General features: G+C 39.0%; 1 protein-coding gene across 1 annotated transcript in view; it reads left to right on the forward strand.

Moving 5' to 3' along the window:
- LOC131163813 (calmodulin-binding transcription activator 2) overlaps window positions 1-11,813 on the forward strand; it is a 69,992-nt gene extending 58,179 nt beyond the window's left edge. Inside the window, exon 13 of the mRNA XM_058120583.1 lies at window positions 11,224-11,813. Coding sequence (XP_057976566.1) covers window positions 11,224-11,340 — 117 coding nt within the window. The 3' untranslated portion in view covers window positions 11,341-11,813. The remainder of the gene's footprint in view (window positions 1-11,223) is intronic.
- Window positions 11,814-12,111: the final 298 nt, after the last annotated feature.

Raw genomic sequence — 12,111 nt, forward strand, 5'->3', positions numbered from 1 at the left:
GTACTTTTTTGATTGATTCTTTTGTACCTTCTAAGTTTTAGGTAGAAGCTTTATCTACTACTGTCTATTTGATTAATCGTTTGCCTACTACCACTCTAAATTATGATTCTCCCTATTTTTGATTGTTTGGCATATCTCCTGAGTATCAATCCTTTCATACTTTTAGGTGTGTTTGTTTTGTTCATCTACCACCTGTTGAGTGTCACAAGCTTGCTGCCTAGTCTGTCACGTGTGCCTTTATGGGATATAGTCCTACTCAGAAAGGATTTGTTTGTTATGATGCTCATGCAAACAAATTCCAAATCTCTCGGAATGTGATTTTCTTTGATAGTCAATATTTCTTTGTCTCCAGTTATTTTTGACACTCCTATTACTCTTCGTCCTGATTTCGATGATGTGTCTTCTTTTATTGAGCGATTTAAACTAGGTGTGGTGTATCATTGACGTTTTCCTCCTTCTTCAACGCCCCTTCCAGACACTGATCCATCATCTGATTTTGCGGTTCCTCGGCGCTCCACCTGGGTTACAAATCCACCGGATAGGTATGGTTTTCCTTATACCTTGCTTATTTCCAGTCTGTCACTCTCGACACTATCTTTGTTCTTCACTCATATACCCAGGAAGCCACCCAAGCATGTTGGCAGCAGGCCAAGCAAGAAGAAATCCAAGCTCTTCAAGATAATCACTCTTGGGATCTTGTGACTTGCCCCTCTGGTGTTAAACCTATTGGTTGTAAATAGTGTTTTAAAAGGCGTTCTTGAGGTGTGCCTCTTGATGCGTGTTGGGCCTAAAACGCCCCAAGGCGTTAGTGGAAATGCGTAATTCCTATAAGGTGTACGCCTTAAGGGAGAAGGCGTACGCCTCAAGTGTAAAGTCTTGCCTTTTTACGCCTCAAATGCCAAGGCGTACGCCTTTCGGGATTCTTGGTTTATAACATGAATTAAATAGGGTAGAACCCATAATGCATCAAAAGCCCTATCCTCCCTCTCTCCCACGATGTTGCCTCTGTTCTGCTCCCTTCGACGAAGCCTCCAGCAAGTCTTCTCGACTATAGCCTCTGCTTTCTCTTCGACGATTCCTCCAACACCTCCTCTCTCTTTGATGACTCGACGACTGCTTCTCTGACGAGTCGACGTTCCCTTCCAAACTTTGGTCTGCCTTCGACGACTCCTTTTGACGTATTTTTTCCATTCGACGAACCCTTCGGAGTTGTCGTCTCTCTGCAGCGACCCTCTGCAGTCTCTCGCCTCTCTCCGCGACCTCTCACCCTCTCATACTCTCTACCACTGTGTTGGCTGGAGCTGACTTTTAGAAATTAGAATCTTGAGATAGTTTTAATTTGGCTTTTTCTTATGGCTTATGCTTATTTTTTTAATATATATTGTTTGTGTTTGTTAGTTAAAAGTTAAAATTTAAAATTGGCCTATATGATATTTAAAAATTATGTTTTTATATTTTTCTCTATTATTTTAAAAATTTTCATATTTTTTTATTATATATAAATTGATTTTATTTATTAATTATTTAAAAAAATATAGTCCCAAAATGCTTATGTCTCGCCTCGCGTAGGGTAAAACGCCTCGCCTTACGCCTTCACCTTTTAAAACACTGGTTGTAAATGGGTGTACTTAGTCAAGTTTCAGTCTGATGGGTCTCTGGATAGATTTAAGGTCTGTCTCATGGCTCTTGGGAGCCGACAGGAGTATGGTATTGATTATGAAGAGACCTTTGCACCTGTTGCCAAAATGACTACTATGCGGACTATCTTGGCACTCGCCGCACCGCAAGGGTGGCCTCTCCGGTAGATGGATGTGAAAAATGCTTTTCTACCTGGGGATTTGAAGGAAGAAATTTATACGTCTCCACCTCCCGACATGTTTGCTACACCTTCCTTAGAGGTTTGTCGGCTACGCCGATCCTTGTATGGACTGAAATAGGCTTCGCGTGCATGTTTTGATAAATTTCGCTCTACCCTTCTTGCTTTTCATTTTACTCGGAGTCAGTTTGATTCCTCTCTTTTTCTTCGCAAGACTCTTGGAGGAATTGTATTGCTTCTGGTATATGTTGATGACATTGTCATTACTAGCTCTGATACTGAGTTAATTAAGCAATTACAACAGCATCTCAATGCCTCTTTTCACATGAAATATCTTGGTCCCCTGCAGTACTTTCTTGGCCTTGAGTTGCAGCTTACTCTGACTGGTATGTTGTTACACCAGAACAAATACACGCAGGAAGTGATTTCATTAGCTGGTCTCCAATTGGGTAACTTTGTTCTTACTCCCTTGGAGGTAAATCTTAAGCTTCGTCAGGAGGAAGGCGAACTTCTATCAGATCCATCCTTGTATCGGCAGCTTGTTGGGAGTTTGAACTACTTAACGATTACTTGTCCTGATACTTCTTTTGTTGTGCACCAAGTCAGTCAATTTATGCAGGCTCCCCGACATCTTCATTTAGCCGCTGTCTGCCGCATTATCCGATATCTGAAGGACATGCGAGTTGTTCTTTCCTAAGGAATCTTCCTTACAGTTGGTGGATGATGTTGATTGGGCCGGATGTGCGGATACTCGTTGCTCTTTTTTTGTCTGGTGCATGTTCTTAGGCAATGCACTCATTTCTTGGAAGGGTAAGAAGCAAGACAACGTTTTCAAGCCCTCCACTGAGTCTGAGTATCGTGCTATGTCTTCCGCATGCTCTGAGATCATATGGCTTCGTGGGTTATTGGGTGAACTTGGTTTTTCTCAGCTTCATTCCACTCCTCTTCATGTTGATAATACTAGTGCTATTCAGATTGCCGCTAATCCCATCTTCCATGAGTGTACGGAACATATTGAAGTCGATTGTCATTCAATACGTGAATCCTTTGACAAACAAGTGATCACTCTTCCTCTCATTTCCACCGAACATCAAACTGTGGAAAATTATGCTGTAAATAATGCTGAAATTCTGGCGGCATTTAGGCACTGAAAATGTGCTGAAAATTGGGCAACAATTGTGTAAATCTCTTCTATGCATAATGGAAGCAAACCTGATGGAAAGGGATTCAGATCAAAATTAACAGAATGGGTGGACTGAAAGGGAAAATGGAGATCGTGGTTGGGCTCTAATACCAAATGATGCAGGGGCAGCATCAAGGTTCTGCAGCCATGGAGAAATTAAAAGAGAGGAAGGGGAAGGGAGGACAGAGGAGATACTAGGGAGGGGGGGGAGGGGGAACTCACGTTCAATTAACAATTCAAATTCATCAACTGCCTACAACGTGGCTTTCATACACTATTTATAAGAAAGCCTTTTTACATGAAATTACACTTAAAACCCTAAAACAACATTACATTACAAATATACCCTTACTTTACACAAATATTACAAACAATCCCAAAATACACATAATCCTATACTAATTAATAATGAACACAGATAACAAACTACTAACCACATATAATAAACTACTAACTTAACCCCACAATTTCTTAACCCCAACTCTTAATTATTTCCCAGCAAGGATCTTCCCAAGGTCTTACTTCTTGTCCTACATCACTTGGGCGAAGAATTATGAGCTTTCCTTGGAACAAATTCTTGTTACATACGAGCTTAACAATTCTAAGAACTGGTTGCTAAGCTTGAAGTTCCGGTGGCCTAAACTTCTAGCGAGCAGCAGAAGGTTTTTTCGAGCAATGATGGCAATAATTATGTTTCTCTTCAACGGAAGGGTGGTGGTTGGCAGGCAACTGCTCCTGGGTCTTCCTCTCCAGCGAAGATGAGGAAGGCTGATGAGGGTGTTGTACATAGGACTATAGGAGGGCCTTGCATATTAATGGTAATAGGTGTCACAGAGACCAAGAGCAGGGGCCAAGTTATGTGTACCCCAGAAACAATGGAGGTTTTCATGAAGGTCAATGACAAGGAGCAAATTGGCAGAAGGGATTGGTTGTTTCAGGAAGCTTTCTCCACCTATAGTGAAGACAATTAAGAAGGTGGAGAAGACGTAATTTGCTGAGGTTAGTAGTGCAGCTGCTCAGGAAGGTCAGGAGGGAAAAATTGATGTTCAAATTTGCATTAATAGGAAGGCTTGCTGATGCAGGACCAACATCCAACAACTTTAATTCTCAATTGTGTCTCTAAAACTGATGCAACGCTTGGAGAATGAGCAAAATAATATAAGAAGCCTAAATAAACTAAAATTCTATGCATAGATTGCCTTTTACATGCAACATTTTGAGAAAAAGAAAAATAATATGTGAAGCCCAAGTAAATTAAAATTCTAGTTTCCTAAATAATAATACCCTAGTACCTTGCTTCCTAAATAATATCCTAGAACCTTGAAGTTATGACCCTACTATAATTATCTTAAATAAAACAAACGAAAAAAAAAGAAGTTGGTAATTAAAATAAATCTTGTTTGTACACTGCATCATTCTCCCCAACTAGAAAAAATTCGACCTCGAATTTAAAATCCCGAAGGATGAAGAACCCTGATTGTGACCATGCTTCTAGGGGACCAGTGTAATATACTGGCTTAATTGAAAGGGGATCGTACAGGTGAACGGGCTGTGGAAGTACATCTTGCAAATTTATTTGGGATGATGTAATCAACTGGTGATACCAGTTCTGAGGCATCCATTATTCCTTCAAATGCCCCTTCATTCTCAGTAGTACCATTCTCAACTGCCTGAACAAGTTGAGGCTCAGTCTCCCAGTGCAGTTGTTCTACAATTTCAGTAGCTACCTCAACTACTTCTTGCTGGACATAAACAACATTGGATTGCTATTCACTTCAACATCTCTCTTTTTTTTCTTGAGTAAGTTGTTTAAATTTTATTTATTTATTTTTCTTTCTTTAGTCTTTAGGGCACATTGTACTCCTTTGGCTGTACCTCTCAGTCTCTAAATTTATTCTTTTATATCTGTTAGATTACCACTTTATCTAAATGCTTAAACTGTTAGGTTATGGGCCAACAATGTATATCGAGCTTTAACACTCCCCCACATATGCAGCCCAACATTATGTGGAGAGATAAAGACACGATAATATCACCCATTATAGGTAATACAACAATTTTTTAAATACCACACAATAAATACGGGCAACAAGACTAGATCTTAGGACTTCCTAGTAACCAGCTCTAATACCACTTTACCTAAAAGCTTAAGTTGTTAGGCTGTGGGCCAACAATGTATATCAAGCTTTAACAATATCTAAATAATTGAAGATGGATTACAGTCTTTTTTTTGTTTTTTCTCCAAATATTTGTTGGGTTGATAAAAGAAAACTGTTTTTGGGGTGCATTGATCTAATTGAAATTTAAATAGTTTAGTGCAGTGAGTGCTAGAGTTTTAAGTAAAATTTGTGCGGAAAAAGTGAGGAACAAGCAGACTGTCTCCGTGATCACCATCGCCATGATCGAGAGAGCAAAGTTTTCATTGCAATCACTGTCAATGCGCTGAAAAAGTGAGGAACAAGCAGACCGTCGCTGTGATCACCATCGCCTTGATCAAGAGAGCAAGGTTTTCATTGCAATCACTGTCAATGATAGAGAGAGAGACCTTATTGCATGACTATAATTGAAGAACAATAACCATTAACAGCAACTAAACTTAGAAGTTATCTGTGGTCTTTCGTTATTCTTTTAAGGCTGATAGAAAGACTTTTAACTTGATAGGTTGGAAAATGATTCCATTTTTGTAGTCTGTGGGTAGCTTTATGGCATTTCTGGTATTGAACAATGAAGAGGCTTTGTCGGTTTTGCGTCAGCTTACAGCCCTTGGCCTGGACCTGGTGGGTTAGATAAGGAGCTTGGGGGTTTGCATTTGAAGGTGGAAAGAAAATTCCTGCTCTTTAAGTTGTTTGAAAATCTGTGGGGTAGGTTCCTGTGTGTGAAAAGGTACATGGAATAGACTAGGAATGGTTATTCACAAATTTCACTGTAGGAATGTCTATTCCTATTCTATTCCATGGCAGTTGAAATACCATGAACTTTTTCATGAGCGAGTTCTTTCTAAATTATTACATCCTTACCCGATTTTACATTCTCATTGTATTCCATCTCTCTATGAATAGGCATTCTGCACAGCAATTAAATAGAATGTGTCAAAAGAATTGTCCTAATTTGATTGAATTTATTAATTCAATTTGACAGAAACTACAGCCTTTTGTTCAAACAAGTTTCATAATCAAGCTGCTATCTTTGCTACCAAGAATCAGAAATTACTTAGTGCCGCTGAATATAGAGAATATAGAGAAAGCTTGATCTCTCTACATTCAGAAAGATCTATGACCTTGTGATGCTGTACAGCAGGGAATTGCAGGAAGAGATAAAAATAAGGGAGAGCGAGAAAGAAGAGAGGGGAAGGAAGAAGAGGGAGGGGTGGAAGGGGCTTTGCATACGGGAGAGAGATGGAGGGAGGGAAGATATTCTGTGAACTAATTCAAATTTCAAAAACTGAAACCAACATACAACTGCCAAATATATTTCTACCCTACAGTTAACTAAAACATATAATTATGAATAAACCCCTATCATCTTCCAATGGGGCAGCATAGAGGTGCTTAAAATTCTCCATTCTGTGGTCCTCCGTCACCTAGTAACTTCCTTTTTGCTGCAGTATAAGGTTGTCCCTTTATGTTGAAAGTACAGTAGAAATTGTGTGTATAGTAGTTGAGCTCTGATGTGTTTTGATATTGTTAGATTACCACTTTTCCTAAAAGTTTAAGCTATGGGGTTGTGGGCTAACAATGCATATCAAGCTTAAGCACTCCCCCACATGTGCAGCCTGAGAGCATATGAAGAGATTAAAGCACGATAAATAACACCTATTACAGGGAATGCAATAATTTTTGAACACCACACAATTTACATGGGCAACAAGACTAGAACCCGAGACCTCCTTGTAACCAGCTATGACACCATGTTCGATTACCACTTTGCCTAAAAGCTTAAGCTATTGGGTCAACAATGTTTATCAAGATTTAACAAATATCTATGTTATTTATTTATTTTGATAGCAAAAGAAGATATATTAGATGAAAAGAAGAGAAGGTACAATTGGCAGGGACAAAAAATCCACCAAACAATGAAAAAAAATAAAGAAATGAATAAAAAAATAATAAATAAAATTAAACAATATTAGAAAAGGAACGCCCTTTTTAAACCCTTTCCGTAATAGTCTACCGAGCTCTTCAAATTCGCTAATTCCCTTTGTCCCTTCATCTTTCGACTTTTACCACCATCCATGCGCACTTCATTCCTCCAATGTCACTCAACTTTAAATCCATTTTATCCAAAAGATTTTGAGCTTCTAAATCCTTTTCAGGAATCTTCACCATGGGTGTAGGCAAAATTCCATCCCTACTCCGTAACTTGTTCACCAACCCATCGTTATAAAAAATAGAAACTCCCCCCAAGCCTTCCAATGGGGGTGAATGGACCTACGATAAATCCCTAATTCATTGCAAGAATCAGAAATGTACTCATATTGTTCTCAAATCTCGCCCACTTACAAATCCCCACCACAATCAAACTCACTAATATCATCACTCGTTGAATCTGAAAAATCCAATCCATTTCTTTCCCATCTTTCCTTTACTAACCTCATTACTACATCCAGCCTTCTCTTTTTTTCACTATGGTCTTCCACAATACCCAACTCTCCTTTAGAATTTCTCCTTATTAACTTTGGCACTGATTCACTAGAAATTTCTCTCTTTTCTTCAAAAGCCTTCTTCATTTCAGCACCCATACAAGCTGCCCTCCTACGAGCATAAACCTTTTATCCTCAAGTCTATCAACATTAGGTCTCCAATTGTCAGATTTCTCCTCAAACCGAGCTTCTTCCTTTTTACTACAGCTTTTTAATACCTCTTCAATACTTGACAGAACTTTCACCCTTGATTTGAATCTAATATGCTGCAAGAATTCTGAACATGTTGGTCATCCTGACTCAAATCTCGGAAAACTGTATGCTGGATTTGTATTCCACTAGCCGAATGTTTAATGTCCTCCTCCCCAACACTCATCTCCTGATATGCAGGAGCAAAATTTTCGACCTGCACTCTAATCCGGAACCAATAAGGAGGTACTCGTGTTAGCTACTGCACACATGGGCTTGAACACCACCTTGATCCTTCTGCTGGAAACCCATTTCCTTCCTTTGAATCCAAAGATTCAACCTTTCTTAGGCATCGGGCTTGTTCAAATAATTGCCCCAATTTAGTCAAAAAGAAATGCATCCTTCTTCAATAACTTGGGCCAGGTCCAAAACGAGTAACATACAGCCTGGCTCAATTCTTTTCGCAGCCTCCTCCCTGAAAGCAAACCTAGATGCCTCTGAGATGATCGCCACACCATCCAGAATCCTAGATTCCTTCACATTCTTATTGATTGATTCTGTTCAATTTGTCACTTGCATCACACCTCCACATCAACGGCACAATTCTTCTTTCCCGGCTAACAAACCCTGATTTCCAGAATTAACTTGGCTACTGTGACCCCCTCCATCCTCTGTTTTCCTTCCAGCACCACCTGACTCCGTGATAACTATCAGCACCAACACCTCCAGAATCCGCACAAAAAAAAATTGCTCTCACAAAAGATCATTTATGAAGCCTTGCCACGCATTGCCTTTAGCGCCTTCTGGAATAAACACTGAAAATATCTTTCCTTTCTGCCCCAGCCCTAACTTCAAAAAATTCTTTCCCACCTTCACCCACCTAATCAACATCCAATACTTCGTGAATCCCATTCAAAAATTTTGAAATCCCCTTTGCATCTGACCGAAAGAAGACTAACCATCAGCAAACCAGACCACCGCTTCTGTAGAACACCTAGCCCACCTGTTACGGGAGGCATTATTCTCGACCACAAGCAAACACGAGATCTCCCCAACCTTGTCTGAATATATATCGAAGGTTTTTCCATTTATCTGAACCGATTGCTTCAGCATAACCAAATCCCTCTCTTGCATTAGATAACTAGGTTGGCCATAATCGAAGTCTAAAAGATGTCTTGCGCTTTGAACTGTATCTGAAGGTCCAGGAAGGTTGCTGTTTGCAGAGAGTTGACGGAGTCACTGAAGATCCAGCTGCTGGTGCAGTCTCTAAAGGTCTAGGAAGGTTTGAGCAGCCTCTGAAGGTCCAGGAAGGTTGCTGTAAGAAGAGAGCCTTCTGTCAGTCTTATGATTGTCGGCAAGTGAGTCTATAGGTTATTAGATTGTACTGTGTCACTGGAGAAAGACGAATGAGGCTTGATGGCCAAGGACAGCTTGCTGTAGGGAGACGTAAGAGTATGGAGAGAAATGTTGTTGGAAGTTGAAAGGGATTTCTGGAAGGTTGAATAAAAATAAGGTTCAGTTGCTGTGGATAAGATGGAGCTTCAGTTTGGTTACAGGGCTAGGGCATCAAGATAAAGAGGTTTCAGGTCAGAAGATTTACGATAAAAGTGATTGATGAGGCTCACCATGGTTTCTGTCGCAAAGGTGGGCGACGTTGGGAAGAGAGCATCGCGAGAACCTCTTTGGTTCAAACTCTGGAACACATGACTGCTTAATGTTTCCCCATGGGACTCAGATGTTGTGCAAATATTGGAAGTTCAGAATATGTTTCAGATTTTGCTCCTTCTCATGGAGGCTGTGGAATTATATTTTTAGCTTATTTGGAGAGAGTCAGATGTGTCCAGAGTCTCTTATTTATTTATTTATTTTTTTTCCTAACCAAAGTAGTTGAATTTAAGGCTTTGCCTTGAAGGGCTGATAAGTTGTAAAAAATATCTTAAATGCCCTTCTGGAGAAAGATTTAAAGTGAAGTTGATGGAAAATATGTGATAAGGGAAGTGCAAGATCTTTCATGGAGCTACACGTTGTTGGCCAATATTGCAATACAATTGCTCTCCTAAATTTTGAATTATGGTAACTTATGATATTGCAAACCTATGTTTTAGAGATTGTCTTTGTTCTAATTGCTCTGCACCTTTGGCTTGTGATTTTGTTGATAAGATGGGACATCTCAGCACATTTTTTCTCGTTAAACTATTATTTAGACCCAAAAGCTTAAGCTATTATGGGATGGGCCAACAATATATATCAGGTTAATATTCCCTCCCACATGCACAGCACCATTGCATGTGGATGGGAGGCCCCAAAAGTATCAGATTTATAATTCAAATCAAACTTAAAATGACAACAATTTGAGTATGATATGTCTACGTTGGGATGAAACAGAGAGGGTCGTCCTTTTGTATATCCCTCTAACCCCATGGATCTTCCAATGCCATAAATAATAGTAAAATAATTCACTGAAAAAATTTGGTAGTTTGAATGGGATAGTTAGGAGCAGAATGGGATAAAGGATTGTAGAATGAACATATAGAAAAATGATTAATTCCATTATATTCCATTCCATTTTTATACCAGAAACTCCGTTTGGATCAAGGGTATTGTGTTACAGCAAATTTGAAATTGACAAGATTCTTTTAAATCTGAAACTATTCTTCTCTGTAAGAACTGAGGGCTAGATGGCTTATGAAATTTAGGAGCATTAACTGCACTTTTAGCATGCAAAGTTCCTTCTTTCTCTTCAAGCTTACAATAGTTTCATTTGTTTCATACTGGTTAGTCCTCTTGCTTTTTTGAATTTGTCAGTTCTGTGTCCCATTGTCAAGTCTCACCATTTACCTATTTGTTTTGATTTTGTTTTTCTTGTCTATTGACTGGGAGTTTTCTTATTGTTAATCATACTAATAATATTTGAATCTAAATCGCTTTTTGTGATCTGTGTGTCTGGCGAATGTGAGACTTATATTTGTGATGTTCATCAGCACTCTTGGGCTTGCACACCATCTGAATGTCATTGGGTCTACCCTTGGGATTTGTGGTGTTCCAACTTTCATTAAATAGGATGTAGCTGTGTCTAGGATGGTGACCATGTTAATGAGCAATTACTGTGTGGGCACCTGTATGTTCAATATAGAGATGGTCTACATCCATTTTGAATTCTTGAGATCTTGTCCAAAACATTTAGATTTGTTTTGGGAGCATGGATTTTGAGTATTGGGTTTGGATTTTGTGTACATCTGAACAGAACTCAGTACAATTGTTGTTCATTTCATTCAAGTACTTTTTGTTGTAGCAAATCCATATCCAACGTCCCAACTTCAAGTTCCACAACATGAGGTTAATTTTTGGACTGCAATCTAATCAAATAAACTATATTTCAATTGTAATTTTTGGCAGGATGTATGTAATACCATCGCGAACAGTTCTGAAGGAGCAGCTAATGGTGAAGAGGACCTAGTAGATATGGAAACACTGTTGGATGATGACACTTTCATGTGTATGACATTTGAATGAACCTCTTTCTTTTTTGCTGATTCGTACCTCTGAACGTAGTTGTCTGCTGATACTGGTGCAATACAGAGGCCCCGATGTTCTCTTGTACATATTTTATCCAACTAATTTGACAATTCGTTCCTGACGATTTCAAGGGGGCTTGCAGTTAAGGTAGCATAAACAAGCAAGTGGTTGCTCATCTCAGGCTCGTGTACTCTTTGTTTCATTCGTAATATATTTATCCTTTTCAGTTCCACAGGGTAGTTTTTATTTGATTTGAAATCTAACAAGATTCAAGAAGCATCAAATTGCTTCTGTTTGTTGTCAAATGCTACAATCAAGGGAAAATTTTCGGTTCCTTGGACTGTTTTAATTACACAGCTGGTGTATTGAAGTATTTATATGCTGCTTCTACAGACTGTAATATGAGAGACTACCCTATGAAGTTTTATAGCATTGATCAGATTAAGATTTGGTCAAGATTCTTTATTGAATTCTGAGTACATTTTTGTGAAAGGAAAACTGTGGTCATTTGTTTCCAGAAGTGGCAGGACCTTGTTTTACATCTTCCATGGCCAAATGCAAACCATCCTTTACACGTCAAAATGAAATTGGAGACAGATTCTGTGAGACATGAATCATAGTATATCCTTATAATCCCTTGATGCCAATGGAAAAACAGGATTAGACAGATTTGATGGGCGTTAATCAAAATAGATCAGGTGGTTAAAGCCAATTTGAAATTAATAACTATTCATAAATACCCAATGTTATGCACAGAGGATAGAAAAG

This window comes from Malania oleifera, chromosome 9 (assembly GCF_029873635.1).
Source record: "Malania oleifera isolate guangnan ecotype guangnan chromosome 9, ASM2987363v1, whole genome shotgun sequence".
Lineage (NCBI taxonomy): Eukaryota > Viridiplantae > Streptophyta > Magnoliopsida > Santalales > Ximeniaceae > Malania > Malania oleifera.